Source organism: Mustela nigripes, chromosome 8 (genome assembly GCF_022355385.1).
Source record: "Mustela nigripes isolate SB6536 chromosome 8, MUSNIG.SB6536, whole genome shotgun sequence".
Lineage (NCBI taxonomy): Eukaryota > Metazoa > Chordata > Mammalia > Carnivora > Mustelidae > Mustela > Mustela nigripes.
Genome location: NC_081564.1, coordinates 31,348,595 through 31,368,614, shown reverse-complemented (window position 1 = coordinate 31,368,614; position 20,020 = coordinate 31,348,595). Strand labels below are relative to the sequence as shown.

Below are 20,020 nucleotides of genomic sequence, written 5' to 3'. Positions count from 1 at the left end.
CAAGTTTTCTCTATCTCTGGAGTCCAGGAGGCCCAAGGCAAGGACTTGGACTTGGCTCAGCCAGTCAGCGAACACGGGGCCATGAGCTGGACACACACACAGATGGCTTGTTTATACACCTCACAGAGGAGCTTCAGTGGAAAGAGATCCTCAAATATGCCTGACAAATAAGGGGGTAGCTTGTGTAAATGAGTATTAAACTCCGTATCGGCTAATGTTTGTGATACGTAAATATCTTAAATGATTCTATTTAGTTAACAGAAACATAAGAACTTCCCTAAGCTCACTGGGGCCTAACCTTTCTAATTTTCTCCTCAAGCAATTTATGTGCTACGATAGGAAATTTTCATATGGGACATCCTAGGAATATATCCCTTCAGGAATACTGTTTAGGAAAAATACATAAAAGCTTTATTTTTCTGCACATAATTTGTCACTGCACATGTGACTTCTCATATATGATGAAACATTACACACTATTTGTGGAATCTTAATTTCCTACACTGTGGAGGGTAAAAGAGGAAGTTACGGCTTCTTGGTAGCATAGTAGAATTACGGTAGTGGCTCAGTTTTTAAAAATTTTTTCCTTTTTTCTGTTATTAATGAAAGTTTTTCTTTACCTTTTTTCAAAATTTATTATTTTAGAGAGAGTGAGAGAGAGAGAGTGTGCACAAGCTGGGGGAGGGGCAAAGGGAAAGGGAGGGAGGGAATCTCCAGCAGACTCCTCACTGAGCACAGAGCCTGATGTGGGGCTTGATCCTACGACCCTGAGATCATGACCTGAGCCGAAACCAAAAGTCGGATACTTAACTGACTGAACCACCCCGGCGCTCCTTCTAAAAATTTTTCTATTGTGGTCCTTGTCAGATTGTCGATCTTAACCCGATCGTAACTTCTGAGATGCAAGTATCTTGCCTTCCTAACCTAGATGGTTTCTGACCGCTAGTTCTCAAAAAGACATCACCATTTTACAATAGGAACTCAACACGGAAGTTATGATGGAAAGCCATTTTATTTTTCCCTAAATTTTAAAATAAAAGACTTGAATGGAAAACGTTTAGTACCGTCATGTCACCCCGAATGCCAGCAATACCTTGAGTCTCACACACACAGGAAGCCAGGTCAAAGTCCAGTCAGTGTACACATTTCTCCATGGCTCTTCCAACAGTCGGGCATGAACAAAATTTTCTGCCATTTTGCTTTAGCAAATAGCAACATAATTTGAAAACTTTCATGTCTCCTATGTGACCCCTAAAATCCAATGCTATATTTATTAATACAGTTAGAAAAATAAAAGCCTTAAAAAATTCATGGTACGAGTTCACGGTGCTAATCACATCATCTCTTCAAATGTAAGATCATTTTAAAAACTCCTACTTAACAACCTTCTGGTTTAATCTGAAAGGCTTAAGACTTGAAATCTAGTAAGACTGTTAAGTCAACGTACATATCAATTATTTCATTTTCACTTGTCCTGGGAGAGTTAATTCCCATTGTCCACTGAATGAATGCCTTTCAAATATTAATAAATATATTACAGTATTTACAAGCATTCTTATCTACTCTGACACTGGTAGAAAGTTAAGCCGTGGGGAAGGAATGATCTCCCAGTGGGGCAAGCTCGTGAAGTCTGGGAGGAAAGGAGCAAGTGCTGGAGGGCATGCCAAGGGCTGCTCAGGTGTGCATGCGAGCTCTCAGACACGTCTCCTTCTGACCAGCTAGCCAATGTGTTGTTGTTGGATCAGGTGTAAATGCTGAATTGTCAGAAACCAGGAAAAAAAAAAAAGGAATACTGCAAAGGTATGTTATTTTACTAGTTAAGAAGAGGAAGACAGGCCTAAGGTCAGAGACCAAGGTTAACAAGGGTAAAACCATGCTCCAAAAGCTGCTAGTGAATTACTCTCTGGGAATTACCTAACGTAAGTTGAGGTGTTGGGCACATGTCATGGCTATGGGAGAAACTGTAAGAAATTGTTTTGGCAATAAAAAGTGAGGCTAATTCAATTTCTATGCTTTGAAGTGTGTCACGTGTCTTATTCTCACACTGTGGACTATCTCACATAGACCTTACCACCCACTTGACAAACCTCGTTAATGCTGCTCAAGGATTCAGTCTAATGCTCTGGTAAGAGTGATCAAAATGCCCTAATCAGCCTAGACAGCATCAGAAACCTGAAGGACTAAAGCCAAAGACTGAGATGAGCTAGGTATCTTGTCTTATAAATGTGAATGAAACTCTCATTTTAGGGGCTTAGTTTCTTATGTTTTGTAACAGCGGTACACTAGTCGTTATTTTAAAAAGCCTTCTGTCATGGGTCATGTCTATATATCTACACAAACACCATTCCCTTTCCCGGTAGTAATTTCGAGGCCTAAACCTGGGGCCCTCAAAGGGTGTGTGGCTTCCACCAAAGCATCTGGGGTACAGAGTCCAAAAAGTCCCTTGGAAAATTTTATAAATGAGATTCACCCCATATACTGTTTAAATCTTGTATACAAGAGTCTTTAAAATAATTTAAACATGTGCAAATTCAAGAAGGGTTCTCTGGTGGCCCATTTTGACATGCAAATACAGACGAACTGTTAACATGCATTATTTTAGTCAATTGGTAAAGTTTATTTCATAAGTATAAGTAATTTTAAGCCATTTACTAAATTGTAAATTTCAACCCATTAAAAACTACTACCAGAGCAGTTTTGAGGTATTACTGTTAATCTAATGTAGAAATGTTACTATACTTTGATGTGGAGTGAAATGTGACTGCCATGCCTTTTATTCAATGGTGCTGTTGCAGTGCTGACTACAGATAGGTCCTATAGCTTTTAGGGAATTCTTGTGCATGTGCATTAATTGATTTCCCAAATGCCAATGGCAATTTGACTGGTTGGTAGTTTCTAAGCTTACTAAAATAATAAAGTACAGCTCCTAGCATGAGACAAACAAGCTGAGATGGTTCATGTGTACAGTGAGTGCTACCCTCCAACTTACCTCCATCAAAACCCACCCTACTCCCTCCAGTCGTTTACAAGGAAAACTTGTGCAAAAAAGCATCCAAAAAGTCTATCAGCAGGTTAATTTTCTTGTAATTTTAAAAGAACTAGACAATTTTTTCCCTTAAAATTCATTTATAAAAATAAATAAATTTCAGTTGGAGACCTTAGGTACCAAATTGTGACTTAATTTAGTTGTGATGGCTAAGACTATAAAGTTATGAAAAATGTAGCTGAAAATGGATGAGCTCCAGCTCGTTCCCCGCAGTGTGACAACGGCTGGCACCCTATGCTGTCACGATCCTTCTCAGAGTTAACCAAAATACACGCAACTTCTCGACAAACTTCTAGCCTTCCTTTGTCCTGAAACTCCCACAGAACTTTAATTCTTAGACCTCTGTTACAAAACTACAAGGAACCATAATCCATTCAAGATAGGGAACGAAAACCTGTCACCCACTCAGGGAACACCCATCCATTGCACTGGGGCGAACACAGCAGCTCAGAGGAAATGGTTCCCCACTGGGGTGTACAGCTTATCCAGATGTTTTGCACTAGAATGCAGGCATGAAGTCCCTCCTGTAGTCTTTAGCTCAGAGCAACAATAATTTAAAATCAGTTTGATAGCAGGAGCAAATCCTTCCAGATTTTGTGCCGTGAGATGATACACAGCCTAGCCCGGCGACTCCAGGTACCCAGTATGAGGCAGGGCCTGGCCACTGTGTGCGTTAGGCAGGAACGCTGTCGGGCGGAAGTGCCAATATGACTTACTGCGTAGAACTGTGCGAACATCGACACCTTTGTGAGGCTGATTTCTCCTAGGAGAAGCTTTTTGCCTTAGTCGGGAAATGATCTGAGGAACAGTAAGTAACTGAACTAAGGAAAAAGTCTCTGGCCTCCAGATCCGCGCGCACACACGGAAGCAAGTTTCAAGCTATTGTTCTCTCTCGGTGCAAAGGAGCGATTGGCTGACCTGTCACGTATCGTCAATCGATAGGAACACAGCATTCAGTCTGTGGAACAACGTGAGGCAGCAAAAATCTGATCTAATGCAAATTCAAGCCTATGAACTAAGACCACGGCAAGGAGAGACAGTCTAGCTCAGTGTTCTCCTGCGCTGGTACCAACTCGGAACACAAAGCAACTGAAAGGCACAGGCTCAGATTTCATTGATAGTCCTCTCTGAAGGGCAGTACTCCGAAGTGCCCGGTGAGGACATGTAGAAAGACTGTGTTTTCCTTTTTAATCGGGCTCTTTTGTTGGCCAACACCAGGCTGCGCCGGCTGGAACTGATGATTTCCGAAATAAACTTTTTGCAGTCTACACACACCTCCATAGTACTCCAGTCCTCCATCAGCTCTTTGGGAAACTGTAGCTCTTCATCGGATTTGTCCACAGACTTAGATTTTGAGGAGAACCTGGAACAAAAAACAACCTTTAGAGTATCCAGTATTGTCACTTACAGTTCTACTGCAATACTGAGAAAATGCGTGCAGAAAAAGTAAATCTGTTCCCAAAACATTATGGAATGGGCGAGTCACCTCATGCTCTTCCAAAGAAAGAATTTCTAATTGGAAATAAAATTCAAAATATTAAAAAAAAAAAGGAACAAGGAAACATGTTTTATTAAGAAATAGTCATATTGGGAAAAAAAAAAGAAATATTAATACTGAAAACTCAGTATCCCTTCCAGAATTTTTGGAAAAAAAGCCTAATTAGAGTATTCACTCGAATACTATACAGTGGACTTAAACAAAGCGAAACAAAGTACAAGTTGCGAACGTCCTATTGATAATTCAGAAAGGACTTCAAGTTCTTTCTCCAGAGACCCCGCGTCAGAGTTGGTGAACACGAGTCAACTGTAGACAGGAGAGCAGACTAGAGTAAACTGAAGTCAACTGGTCTCAGTCCTGAAAAGTTCTCTTTGGAGCAGCTTCCTCAGCATTTTTGCATTTATCAGATATACCTGTCCCTTTCCAACAACTGTATTTGGGTTATTAATTATTTGGATCCCAGGGAGCTGAAGTTATCCAGGTCAACACTGTAATAAATGTTTTGGGTGATTTTTTGAAATAACTAGGAATCCTCTACTCATGGACTACTTCAGTGAAACAAAACAGGAATGTGAGTTTAGTGTGGGTATAGAAAGGAACAACGGGCCCCACAGCCTTGAACCCACAGGTGATGAGTCGGGGGCTATCCCGGAGCGGCAAGGCAGAGTCTCGGAGTGGAGTCGGTGCAAGTCACCAGTGGGGCTGCACAGCGGCGGCAGCAGCCAGCAGTAGCATTACCTGGTGCCCAGCACCCAGCACCAGTGCCCAGCACCTCCCTGCCCCTGTGGGCAGCTGGTTTGTAAAACCCCAATCTTTTTGGCCCTGTGAGTGCGTAAGTCAAGCTGGCCTGACCTCCTTCTGCCCTCACTTAAGGACCCTTACTCTGCATTAAATGCAGAGGGACTGATATTCAGGCAACTTTTTTTTTTTTTTTAAATTTCCAAAAGCTTTTGGCATAAAGCTTTATTTCTGCCATACTGACAATAGGAAAATAAGCCCAAGTGATGCCAGACCACTGGAATGCTAGAACTAAACAGATTTGCTTTCAACACTAAAGAAGAAAGATGAGAGTGTTACATGCAAGTTTTTGACTCCACTGAAAACAAGGTCAGTTTTAAAAATGACTTTTATCAATCAGTGTGATAGAACAAATTAATACGAGAAGAGAGAAGAACCACATGGTCCTCTCATTTGATGCAGAAAAAGCATTTGACAAAAGCCAGCATCCGTTCCTGATTAAAATGCTTCAAAGTATAGGGATAGGGGGAACATTCCTGAACTTCATAAAATCTATCTATGAAAGACCCACAGCAAATATCATCCTCAATGGGAAAAAGCTTGCAGCCTTCCCATTGAGATCAGGAACACGACAAGGATGCCCACTCTCACCACTCTTGTTCAACATAGTATTAGAAGTCCTAGCAACAGCAATCAGACAACAAAGAGAAATAAAAGGTATCCAAATTGGCAATGAAGAAGTCAAACTCTCTCTCTTCGCAGATGACATGATTCTTTATATGGAAAACCCAAAAGACTCCACCCCCAAACTACTAGAACTCATACAGCAATTCAGCAACGTGGCAGGATACAAAGTCAATGTACGGATATCAGTGGCTTTCTTATACACTAACAATGAAAATACAGAAAGGGAAATTAGAGAATTGATTCCATTTACTATAGCACCAAGAACGATATGATACCTGGGAATAAACCTAACCAAAGAGGTAAAGGATCTATACTTGAGGAACTACAGAACACTCATGAAAGAAATTGAAGAAGACACAAAAAGATGGAAGACCATTCCATGCTCTTGGATTGGAAGAATAAACATTGTTAAAATGTCGATACTGCCTAGAGCAATCTATACTTTTAATGCCATTCCAATCAAAATTCCACCGGTATTCTTCAAAGAGCTGGAGCAAATAATCCAAAAATTTGTATGGAATCAGAAGAGACCCCGAATCGCTAAGGAAATGTTGAAAAACAAAAATAAAACTGGGGGCATCACATTACCTGATTTCAAGCTTTATTACAAAGCTGTGATCACCAAGACAGCATGGTACTGGCATAAAAACAGACACATAGACCAGTGGGATAGAGTAGAGAGCCTCAATAAATAGAGAGCCTCTCAAGTAGAGAGATCTGGACCCTCAACTCTACGGGCAAATAATCTTCGACAAAGCAGGAAAAAATATACAGTGGAAAAAAGACAGTTTCTTCAATAAATGGTGCTGGAAAAACTGAGCAGCTATATGTAGAAGAATGAAACTCGACCATTCTCTTACACCGTACACAAAGATAAACTCAAAATGGATCAAAGGAATCCATCAGAATCCTAGAGGAGAACATAGGCAGTAATCTCTTTGATATCAGCCACAGCAACTTCTTTCAAGATATGTCTCCAAAGGCAAAGGAAACAAAAGTGAAAATAAGCTTTTGGGACTTCATCAAAATCAAAAGCTTCTGCACAGCAAAGGAAACAGTAAAAAAAACAAAGAGGTAACCCACGGAATGGGAGAAGATATTTGCAAATGACAGTACAGACAAAAGGTTGATATCCAGGATCTATAATGAATTCCTCAAACTCAACACACACAAAACAGACAATCATATCAAAAAATGGGTAGAAAATATGAACAGAGACTTCTCCAATGAAGACATACAAATGGCTATCAGACACATGAAAAAATGTTCATCATCACTAGCTATCAGGGAGATTCAAATTGAAACCACATTGAGATATCACCTTACACAAGTTAGAATGGCCAAAATTAACAAGACAGGAAACAACATGTGTTGGAGGGGATGTGGAGAAAGGGGAACCCTCTTACACTGTTGGTGGGAATGCAAGTTGGTGCAGCCTCTTTGGAGAACAGTGTGGAGATTCCTCAAGAAATTAAAAATAGAACTTCCCTATGACCCTGCAATTGCACTCTTGGGTATTTACCCCAAAGATACAGATGTCGTGAAAAGAAGGGCCATCTGTACCCCAATGTTTATAGTAGCAATGACCACGGTCGCCAAACTGTGGAAAGAACCAAGATGCCCTTCAACGGACGAATGGATAAGGAAGATGTGGTCCACATACACTATGGAGTATTATGCCTCCATCAGAAAGGACGAATACCCAACTTTTGTAGCAACATGGATGGGACTGGAAGAGATTATGCTGAGTGAAATAAGTCAAGCAGAGAGAGTCAATTATCATATGGTTTCACTTATTTGTGGAGCATAACAAATAGCATGGAGGACATGGGGAGTTAGAGAGGAGAAGGGAGTTGGGGGAAATTGGAAGGGGGAGGTGAATAATAATGAATACTGTTATGCTGAAAATAAATAAAAAATAAATTAAAAAAAAAGAAAAAAATGACTTTTAAAGGACACCCAAAGTAATTATTTCTAAAGTAGACAAGTAATGATGACATTCAAGTATGCTTCAAGCAGCTAGCTTTGTTCCCTTGTCAAGTTACCTTTAGGAAGTTTTGGAGACCTGTGTCCAAGTCAAAACTATATTAAAACAGCCACCCAGACACCCCAAACCACCCTGAGTCTGAACCCTACCTCGTCAGCAGTCCTCAAAAGGAGCATTCTTCTTTTACAGAGATGCTCTGAGGTCCTAGGCCCCCTGCTCACCTGGCAATGCTCCGGAGTGGCCGATGGTGGCCAGGGGTGGGCTTTTCTGGCTTCATGCAACTTTCCCCTCTTTGCAAGGCAGAAGGTCCCAATGAAAAGATGGGAAGAGTGGAGTATGGTTTGGAGGGCAGCCGCATCTATCACCCCAAACAAAACCGAGAATGAGCAGTACGGTTAAAGAGGGAGACTCCTGAAAATTAACACAAGTTGTGATTTCACCAAGTTTACTTACCTTTTTGCAACACTGGGAACACACTGGCCTGTATACAAAATCAGAAATGTTACTCAGCATGATGCGACTGCAAAGTCAGAGAAGCCAATGGCTGCATGGCTGTGAATTTTTATGATAAACTGCCGAAACCCTCTGATTTTTCTACCAGAATGTAACAAATTGATACAACTGTGGATCATCAAGAAGACAATCTGTAAACCTTAACTCTTACACTGTTTCCTGTAAAAGGATCAACTTACATCTGTCTGGGATTTTCTTACTTGTCTATCCTGGGATCACATGACAATCACTTCTTTTTTTCTGTTCCAACTGGACATATGTTTACTAGAGTGATCTTAGTTATGTAAAAGAAATCTATGCAGAGAAGCATTTTCCAGGTTTAATTCCAAATACTGTTGGCTCTACTCTTTTGAAAAAAATCAGTATTATTAACCCCTAAGCACAGCACAATCTGATAATGGGTTGGGTAATCTCTAATACTGTTCCTGTGTAGGAAAATGATTCAACTACGAATGCAACCAGTATTTCTTTGACTATGGTTATCAATTACAAAAAAAAACCTTACCTCTTACAGAACTGACAGGTATAAGACCAGGTGAAGAAGGAAAATCTCCTGGTTCGGCAACAAAAGCAGAGCTAAAAAGTACAAATTTAAAGGGAGAAGAAAGCATTGCCAATAGTTAAATTCCTAATTTACACATCTAAATACACTTTACATTTATATAATGGGGAAGTTTAGCAGAAGGAAGGAAAATGGGAACTCAGAAACCCTGTTTTCAAGTCTGGCTCTGTGATAATTATAGTTTGGCTCTGTATTTACTCCTAATTCTCCTTTTGAAAGGTAGTAATACGCCATAGCTCTCCAAGGTTTACCATCATGGAATCAATCTGAAGAAGGTTCTGAGATAGTCTCTTTCTCAGATATAGTTTCTTTACAAGACTTAAAAATGTGGACATGGTTTTATGAAGGCATGCCATTATTTATTATGGTTGTTTTAAATCTTCTACAGTTTTTGATTTCTCAGGGAGAAACAAAAATACTCCTCTTTTTGTAAGCAAGGCAGAACAGGAACTGTGTATTAGAGAATAAGCCTCTTACCTCCTAAAATCCCCTATAAGTCCTATACCATCTGGCTGCCAGCAGACCACTCCCACAAGAGACCAGACCATTCTTCTAACCCTGCTTATCAACCAACTTGAAATAGCTCTACCTTTCCTTTTTTCAGGGCGGTGTAGACATCTTTATACTGTTGGTACTTTTCCAGCTCTGCCTTCACCAGGACCTGACGAATATGCATTACTTCCTCCACAGTGAGAGCTAGGCATTCCACTGGATAGCAGAATTCCTCCTGAAATTCAAAATTCCACATGAATAAGAAACTCCCACCCCACCCCCTTCTCTGGCATTGCACAATTTCCCTTTAGATCAGACAACTGGTTAGTAGCTTCAGAGAAGAAAAGAGGTTTCCCAATGAACACTGGAATAGAGCTGGCTCACTCTGGGGACCACATTAATTTTTAATTACACTAAGACAATGGATGGCAAAAAGCTTCCGAGGACCATGTCAAACGTCAGAGCCTACTGAAATTTCCAGGAAAAGAAAGTTCCTCACATTTGGGTGCATATTTTGTCTCAAAAGTTTCTATCCCATTAAGCAGAGCTATGTATCTATGCATTGAAATCTTGAAGAAAATTTTCTTGTTCTAAACCAAATTGACGTGAGTTTTCGCTTATGATGATGCAGACATTACTTCTCGTGCTGTATACTATATGCTCATAGGTAAACAGCAAGTCTACAACAGTGGTACTATTTAGAAAACTGGTTTGTGGTACCCAGAATAGCCAAAAGAAGGTGGTTAGTAATTTATACTGAGAAGCATTATTTAGTGGCAAGTTACATCAGCACATCGTGAAAAATCCTAGTAGTACGGGTGGAACTGGAACACGGAGCTACTGGAACAACCTCTAAGGCTGCCCCACAGTTCTCTGGATGTCTCTTATTACTTTGAAACAACCGCTGAATACACAGTCAGCACTGGAAAGACGTGGAGAAAATCTTAAGAATTTCACAATAAATATTTATGCTGGCTGTCTTATGTTAATGGTTTCCCTAAAAACAGCCGAGGAAGATGTTGATGTAACTGATCCCACTGAATAAAAGAGCCTCACCCCCATCTGCTCCCCATCCGGCTCTGCGCTTGATTGGTGGATCTAATAGAAAGACAGAACAGTCTTGTGCATTCTCACCCTGCCAGGCTTCACAGGGGCCATTGTGGTGTAGGGACACTGAAACTTAATGTTCTCAGTACAAACACATTATAATTCACTCCCACACACACACAATAGCATTGCTCACAGGCATTCTGGAATCAAACAAGCCAAATGGGAAAGCACATGACTATGAATGCAGTCAGTTTATGGAGTTTTAACATTCAGTTCTGTCTTTCAATCAGAAAAAAACAGAAACAAATCTAGGTTGCAAACTTGATAAACATTAGCATTTACTAAAAAAAGTAGCTTGGAGAACTGTTTCTTACTAACAATCAATACAAAATCATCTCTGTTCAGGCTGACTTAAAGAAGGCTAAATTTGCTTAAAAATGTTTTGGAAAAAATCCTGCAATTAAATTTTTTAAGAGGAAAAGCTTAGTGTCTGGAGGGTGGGAAGGTAGTCTGTCTGTTCGGGAAGATTATATCATTTGCTCTAAGATGTCTAAAATCCTTTAAAAAAAAAATCACCATCACATAATTTTCTCTTTCAATGGGAAAAGCTTTCAAAGATCACAGGATTAAATGGGCTTGTCTGGTATCTACTCTGTTTTGCTCCCAACTGAGAAAGTAGCCTAGTGTCAAGTGGGAACAATGCACTGTCTGTGTGAAGGTTAGGCCACTAGAATTGTGCATGAGGTAAGCATCCTGGCTGCACATGTCTGGATGATGGCTTTTCTCAGTTTTTAACATATTTTACAAGCAGCTTTCCTACTTTTTATTTTTTTTTATTTTTTATTCATTAGCAATGAGTGTGGCTGTGGTGCATTTGCTGACAACTAACTGTGACAAAACTGCTGAGCTGGAACAATCTAATGTATGATTCCAGCCACCAGCCAGATCCTCACTCCCTGAGATTTGGTACCGTGCAGGTGGGAAGATGGCACATAGTGTCAATTAGCTTTACAGCTAGGGCCGGTAAACACTTCCGGGAGTCCTTTTTATTTGCAGGGATCTCCTAGCACACACCATAGACTGACAGGTTCTACTTCCCTCTTCTCAGTCTTAAGTCACAAAGGGACTTAGTCAAGCATACTTTCAACTTCCTGCTTTGAACCATATGCAAATCCAGTACTTCGCAGGACACAATAAGAAATTGTATTTGTGTGTGTTCTTGCTCTTTTTTAAACTTTCAAGCGGGTTACTGTTGAGTAAAAAAATTCCCATTGGGTCAAATGCTAATGTTTTAATTCTGGTGCTTTCCCAAGGACAACAAAACTTTAATGCAACATGAAAGAAAGTAATAAATAGTTACTAGAATTAGTTTTCATTGCTTTTTTCAATTGAGAAAAAATACTAATTCAACATCCCCAAAACCAAATTACACCTTAGCCTTAAAAGATCTTGCTGGGACACTAATGATCCAGAATGTGAGGGGCGTGCAGGGCTTTAACAGTGAGCGAGAGCTCTGCACTGGGCTTGGTCACTCTTCCGCACACCCTGAACTCTGTTATAGCCAGACACGGCCTCTAAAATCCCCTTACTTCCCTGTGCTTCAATCTCATTCCTAAATTTAGGAAAGGGACGCTAAATCTGAAAGAGTTTTAATCAAGATTGAAATATACTATAGGAAAAGATGAGCCTTTAGAACTTACTTTGGACGTATGTCACTAAAATCATGAGTTTTTGTTCAATATTCTGGTTACATTTGCCATTCAGAAGGGTCAGAATAAGGGAGCATAGAAATTACAGAGCATAATGTAGACTATGGTTACTGAACCACAGAGAGAATGGGAATATGCCTATTTTATATAGTATTTTTAATGAGCAAAAACTTTGTAAGTAGCAGATATTTGAAAATTATCCAAAACCACCAATATTTTCTGGAGTTTTTAATAAAACCAAGGCAGATTTAAATTAAAATAGCACCTATTAAGTTTAATTATTCTTCTCATGTCAAATTCAACTTTAAAACTCAAAGTGAACTCTGCCTGGAGTAACAGTATACGCTTACATCTCTGTTTGGGGAGGACTGATAATAAAAATGAAAATGCCAACAGATCTTCAGTAACAGCAGTAACAGTGGCAGGAGCTAAAATGCCATCCCTGAATTTTAACTGACCACGTACTGCCCAAAGGGCCAGATCTAAAGTGGGAAAAAGAACAGAGATCTATTCTTCTGTTTTGTGACAATAAGAGAAAAGAATTTGATGTATTTCCTTTACATTCAGAATCTCTTTTCCAAACCAAGATGGGTAATAAAGAATAACAAAGAAACCAGCTGCTGTTTCATTTGTCAAGGATAGGTTTAGTAAATAAAGGACCTAGGAGAACCAGGATCCCATAGGAGGCGGAACAGGAGAGCAGCTGCAAAGGCTAGTGTAGTGGGCAGCCGGTGCTCCTCTGGGGGCAGGGGAAGCTTTCAGCATAGCGGCATAGTACGAAAGCTTATTTCACTGGGGTTTGGCAGATACTATATTTCCTTTAAAAAATATAGTCTGTATGAAAATCTAAAAAATGAAATGCCTAAATTTACATATTTAAAATAACCACATCAATAAAAGGAAAACTTAAAATTTCTATGGCAAAGTGGGTTGTCATAAAAACCGCATGACACCTGACCCACACCACACAGCTCTATGAAAGATGCGGAACACAGAGATTCTGAGCCCAGGGCTGGCACAGGCTATGGGGGCACAGCATTTTGGAGCTCATGGTGGAGTGTGCAGGAAATGGGGAATGACATGGTTCCAGGGGTGGGGGAGTCCCCATGGCTCTGTGGCCTGGAAGAAGGCTGTTGTGTCAGCTGGGTGAGGGAGCAAACACTGTTCTGATGGTGGGAGGGCCTGGGGAGGAGAGCACCCACAGGTTCTCGGGCAGTGCCCCCTGTACACGGAAAGGAGATGGCATTCCTCCTGCTGTACCACTGGGTCACTCACAGGTCCCTCTAATCTGATGCTGCATTTTGAGTTTGTTGTCCTTTCAAGGTCATTTTCCTTTCAACTGAGATCATGGTGTCATCTATACATCCTACAAAAGACTGGAATCAACGATCAGAAGCAAAGTGCCCATCTAAGCTGTTAATTGTTCAGAGTGCGGTAGTTGCGGTATCACTGTCAAAGAGATAGAGTAAAATAATTCCCAGAACCAGCAGAAAGAGGCCAACCTTTGAGGATTTCCACCTGCTGGTAAAAGCTCTCTCACATAGATAATACATAGCCCCTGCTACCCCAAACATGGCTGCTTCAAAAGGATGAGAGCTGAGCAGAGAAGCTGTTTGTATGGTAGAAAAAAGTGGTCGGCAAGGCGTCCTTGGCCAAACACTGGTTATCCTAGGAACCTGAACAATAGATAAGGGAAAAAGAAAATGGTAGGGGGAAAAGAAAAGGAGAAAATAATGCTGAATGTGAGTGACCTACAAATAGTGGTTACAGAGCATGAAAGAAAAACAAAACAAAACAAAAACACCACCGAGGACTTTAGCCGTAGATTCATGTGTGTGACCACACCATGTCTGCTCCTGCACGTGTAAGTCAGTAATCGCACCAGGAAATCATTCCTAGAGACTCTTGGAATTCACACAGCAGAGCTTAAGGTATTTCTAACTTGGCTGTGAGAGCGGGTGTGGGGGGTGAGCTCCAGGCAGCACTTGCTCCCCAGCTTCCCAGAGGAAGGCGCTGAAAGTCGCCTTTCACTTAGATGGACAATCATCCTCAATCATTTGACCAAATTATGAAAAAAATTAGGTTTCAAACATCCTAGGGAAAGAGAGGGAGACACAAGAAAAATAAAAATGAGGACCAGTGAAGACATTTCTGCAATTTTCAGTGGAGGGGTTATAAATACAAAATGATGCCTTGTTTTCCTAAAAAGAGCTACAGTTTTAAATTGTCATACTTTTTAAAAATGATACTTACCAAGCTAGAGGGCATTGCCGCAAGATGAGTGTGACTTTATGGATTTCCCAAGACAAGCTACTAGCAAGAAGGGTCACTACTCTGACCTGGAAGTGACTTTGTCTCGGTTGGCGCCCTGGACCCTTGGAGGGAGCTGTGGTTCCATGTGGAACCTGGACGCCAGCCAATGACAGAAGTGCTTTCCCACTGCCTTCCACTGAGACTCTTAGCTGTGACCACAGATTGGTTTTATCTTGCTCTTCTTCTCCACAAAAAGTAACTCACAGCCTGACCTAGCACATACCACGAGTTCCCCTTTGTCAGGAAAACACTTCTGGGCCCTCGATGTGGGCGGATGGTCTTTCCTCGATTACCTCTTTGGTATTTTTTCTCTTCTATTCAAAACTTCTCCTAATAGCTGTAATTTCTTCTAATTGACCTGACAGTTTCTCTACATTGATAATTTTTAAATTTAACATTAACAGTGGAGTCATGTGATCACAAGTCCTGGTGCACAGCTAAATGATGCACTGGCTTCTAAGAGAAAAGCTGGGTGAAGAGAAGAATCACCTGATTATTGGACTTGTGACCTTGAACAGACTTAAGCTGTGACAATAACTATATTTTGCTAAAGCAAAAAGTTGTTCACATTAACACAAGTCTTTAGATTCTGAAGTTTGAGCCTGTCTGGTTAGAGTTCTCTTTTCCTATGGGTAAACCACCGGCGAGGCTATATTTAATCAATGTTTCAGTGATTATTTGGGAATTAGAGGAACTGGGTCAGGAATTGACATATAATCACTAGTTTTTTAGTCGAACTGTTTTGTAACAGAAATACTGATTAAATTTCAACATTATAAAGCTGTCTAAACTTGGTACCTTCATAGTAACCACACCACCTTCCTCTACTTTGAGGGAGGGACATCTGTTATTGCTTTATTTGAACCCTTGATAATTCAAGATAGCTTAAAAATATGGCTGAAAAAAATGGAGTAAGCATATTCCAGTGCTTTTTATTCATGAATGCCTGAGAAAACATTAGATATTAGGTTGCTGGCAAAATGAGTGATTGAAGTCTTCATCTCCCCTGCAAATATTTGTGAAGTCAAGTGGGACTACAAGAGAATCTTTGCAGACCGCCTTTGGTTAGAGGGTCTGTTACTCCTTCTTGGCAGGGGCCTACTGTCCTCGGAATCAAAGCCACTAGATGAACCTCAAGTCTTGGGAAAACAGCCAAACTGTCATCCAGGGCAAACAGCAGCTTTGGCTCCAAGATCATAAAACATACTTGAAAACAATGTACAATGGTTTCTATTGGATCAAAATTCTCCCCTCATATTGCTGCCTCCATAAAACAACCTTTTGATGAGTTTTAACAATTTTTAAGCATACTAATTCCCTTAAAAAGAAGAAAGCATTTCTTTAATAATAATACATATTTTCAACCACTGGTAAGTATTCTGGAAAAAACAAGTACTTTAAAATGAACAAGGAATGGTCAAATTTCATTTAGGTGATGTTAGAGTTGGTTTTCTTTAGATATTAAAAACAAATAAAGCTGTTTGAAGTTCATTTTAACGTTTGGAAGTTTATTTTTCCTCCTAATCATCGAGAGCTAATGGTAAGAGGCCTCTCACTGATCCTTAAGCCACTATGAAGCCTTCCAGTTACTTACAAGAGATCGGGAGCTCTGCTTGGACGGTGGCAGAAACTGTCTTACATTAGTGGGTGTTTCCTTTTCAATAGAATGTCGTCTCTGGGGTGGCTGCCGTCTCTCTGGCTGGGGTGTTGATGATATGGGCAAGAATTTTGGAGGCTCTAAAGAAATGAAATGAAATGAACCAAACTGAAATGAACTTTCCTACAAAATAAAAATCTTAGATTTTGAATTCCTAACAGAAAACCCTTTGTCACTTGTGACAAACACTGCATTCAAAGATGAAATGTTTATTTCATTAGAGGGTTAAGACTGGAGGTCCTTATGGGGATAGTATGAGGAGTGCTATACAAAAATCTCTGCAATATAAACTTTCCTACAGACGTAGTGAGGAAAAAAAGGAAAAATAGTTCATATTTTTAATATTCATCCAAATTCATACATAAAAACACAATTATAGTCTCAGCTTTGTACATGTAAATGCCCTCAAGTTATATACCACAGGATTTTGCAATTATAGAGTTTCAGGCATGTAAAAGAAGTAAAAATATGAATTCTGTGTGTCCAAAAAGTCTCCCATGTCATGCCAAAATTTTCAAGTGTAGTCATTTTATATTCTCCTTTTTAAAAGATGAACTATAAAAAATAAAAACTTTTCCTTTTTGATGATTATCAAGACATTTTGTCCTTAGATTTAAATCGATCTCTATTTAAATTTTGAAAAGCAAATTCCAGTTTTGATGTTCATACTCTAACACTGCTCTCTTCTGCCTAGTGATATTTTGGGATAGGGTTTAAAAGCAGAATGTTTTAGTGTTTGAATGGTTCTGGATTCACATTGTGAAAACATAAGGAGAACATTAGAAATAAATTATGTTCTAACCAAGTTTTTTTAGTGCTTCCTCCTACTCTCTCTTTGCAAAGTAAGCCTGCTGCAGCTTTGATGTAGTATTTGGTGAGTGAAGAAAGTGAAGTCAACACAAAGTTAAAAGTGACCCATCTATTTGGACTGTCCCCCCAAGAGAAATCACTAAATAAAAACAAAACAATTTCCACAATCAAGAAAGATACAAAAATCCATTATGTGATTTAACTGAATCTCTGTAATATTTAATTAGCCTGGCCAAATACCAATTATAGGTGATAACCAAGATCAGCTCTTACTATGTTCGTGATATAATCTTATTAAGTCAATCAAGATAACCAGTTAAAGAATTTTAATCACTAAAAACTCCATGTGTATAAGAAATCAAGTCAATGTTCTAAGTATATCTTAATATATAAGGGTTTTCCTCCAGGAAAAGTTTCTTTTTTCCATTGCTGTAAAACATACATAAAATATACTTAGTGTCTTTTTAAAATATTTTTAAAGATTTTATTTATTTATTTGACAGAGATGGAGAGAGAGAGAACAAGCAAGGGGAAAAGGGAGAAGGAGAAGCTCAGCAGAGAGCCCAACACGGGGGCTGGATCCCAGAACCCTGGGATCATGACCTGAGCCAAAGGCAGACGCTTAACTGACTGAGCCCCTGTCAAATTTTTTTTAAAAGATAGACTTATTTATTTGAGCAAGCAAGCACATGAGTAGGGGGAGGGGCAGACAGACAGAATCTGCAAGCAGGCTCCCCACTGAGTGTAAGCCCCACACGGGGCTCAACCTCACAACCCTATGATATCCTGACCTGAGCCCAAACCAACATCCTGACGCTTAACTGACTGAGCCACGCGGGCACCCCTAGTGTCTTAATTTTAACTGTACAGTTCAGTGGTATTAAATATTTCCATCATTGTGCAACCATTACCATCTTCTATCGCCATATCTCTTCATCTTGTAAAATTGAAATTCTGTAACCATTACAATAACTTCCCATTCTCTTCTACCTACAGACCTGGCAACTATAGTTCTATTTTCTTTCTCTCTGATTTTGACTACTCTAAGAATCCCATATAAATGGAATCATACAGTATTTGCCTTTTTTGTAATTGCTTTCTTCCCTTAGCAAAAAGTCCTAAAGGTTCGTCGGTGTAGCAACTGCAGGATTTCCCATTTCTAAGGCTGAGTAATATTCCATTGTGTGGCTATTCCACATTTTGCTTAGCCATCCATGCACTGATGGGACACTTGGGTTACTTCCATGTTTTAGTGATTGTGAATACTGATGCTATGAACATGGATGTCTATCTCTTTGCTTATATAATCAGAAGTAGAATTGCTGGATCATATGTAATTCTATTTTTAAATTTTTGAGGAGTCACCATACTGTTCTCCACAGCACCTGTACCATTTCACATTTCCAACAGTGCACAGGGTTCCAATTTGTCCACGTTCTTGTCAACACTTGTTATCTTCTGGTTTTTGTTTATTTTGATGGTAACCACTTTAGTGGATAGGAGGTAGTATCTCACTCAAGTTTTGATTTGCATTTCCCTAATGATCAGTGATGCTGAGAACATTTTCATGTGTTTGTTGATCACTTGTATATCTTCTTTGGAGAAATGACCATCTGAGTCCTTTGCTCATTTTTTAATTAGGTTGTCTTTTCTGTTGTTGGGTTTCAGGACTTTCTCTACATACTCTCTGAAAATTAATCCTTTATTAGGTATATGATTTGTAAATATTTTCTCATCTTCTGAGGGTTGCCTTATCATTCTCTTGATGATATCTTTTAGTGTACATAAGTTTTTATTTTCATAAATTCCAACTTGTCCATTTTCAAAAATCTGTGCCATTACTGTCCTATCTAATAAACAATGCCAAATCTAATCTCATGGAGCTTTTGTCCTATCTTTTCTTCTAAGAGTTTTATTATTTTACGTCTTACATTTTGGTCCTTAATCCATTTTGAGTTAATTTTTGTATTTGATGTTCGGGTAAGGGTCCAGCTTCATTCTTTTTTTTTTTTTTTTTTTAAAGGTTTTATTTATTTATTTGATAGAGAAAGAAAGAGAGAGACAGAGAAGCAGGCTTCCCGCTGAGCAGGGAGCCTGATGTGGGACTCGAGTCCAGGACCCTGGGTTCATGACCTGAGCCAAAGGCAGATGGTAAACTGACCGAGCCAACCAGGGGCCCATTCATTTTTTTTTTTTTTTTTAAATCTTCAAAGTGTTTAAAAATTTTTTAAGTTTTTTATTTTTTTTTTAAATTTATTTGAGAGAGAGAGCATGAACAGTGGGGAGGGGCATAGGGAGAAGGAGAAGCAGACTCCCCAGTGAGCAGAAAGTTCAAATTGGGGCTCCCTCCTAGGACCCCGAGATCATCACCCAAGCTGAAGGCAGATGCTTAACTGACTGAGCCACCTAGGTGCCCCTAATTTCCTTCTTCTGCATGTGGATACCCTGTTTTCCCAGCACCATTTCTTTAAAGACTACTCATTGAATGGTCTTGGCATACTTGTCAAAAATCTTTTGACCATATAGGTGAGGGTTTATTCTGAGCTCTCTATTCTATTCCATTGATTTATATCTTTGTCATTATGCTAATGCCAGAGTATTTTGATTACTGTAGTTTGTAATAAGTTTTGAAATCAGGAAGCACGAATACTCCAGTTCTTTTTCAAGATTGTTTTGGCTATTTGGGTCCCCTGAGATTCCATGTGAATTTTAGAATGGGTTGTCTTCTGGAGCACTGGGTGGCTCAGTTGGTTAAGCATCTGCCTTTGGCGCAGGTTGTAATCCTGGAGTCCTGCAATGGAGCCCTCCTATGTCAGGATTCCTGCTCAGCAGGGAGTCTGCTTCTCCCTCTCTCTCTGTCCCTTACCACTGCCGGTGCTCTCTCAAATAAATAAATAAAATCTTAAAAAAAAAAAAAAAAGAATGGATTGTCTTCTATTTCTGCACAAATGTCATTGG

General features: G+C 39.7%; 1 protein-coding gene across 4 annotated transcripts in view; it reads right to left on the bottom strand.

The window, feature by feature from the left end:
- Window positions 1–993: 993 nt before the first annotated feature.
- The window catches only part of SPIRE1 (spire type actin nucleation factor 1), a 187,856-nt gene continuing 168,829 nt past the window's right edge, over window positions 994–20,020 (bottom strand). For 2 of the 4 annotated variants that reach the window (XM_059409152.1, XM_059409153.1), the window contains 7 exons: window positions 16,190–16,332; window positions 13,785–13,958; window positions 9,621–9,758; window positions 8,975–9,045; window positions 8,410–8,437; window positions 8,178–8,314; window positions 994–4,409 (listed from right to left, as the gene is read on the bottom strand). In XM_059409152.1, the coding sequence (XP_059265135.1) occupies window positions 4,151–4,409; window positions 8,178–8,314; window positions 8,410–8,437; window positions 8,975–9,045; window positions 9,621–9,758; window positions 13,785–13,958; window positions 16,190–16,332 (950 nt within the window). In that variant the 3' untranslated portion in view covers window positions 994–4,150. The remainder of the gene's footprint in view (window positions 4,410–8,177; window positions 8,315–8,409; window positions 8,438–8,974; window positions 9,046–9,620; window positions 9,759–13,784; window positions 13,959–16,189; window positions 16,333–20,020) is intronic. The other 2 variants (XM_059409150.1, XM_059409151.1) reach the window with 1 other exon arrangement.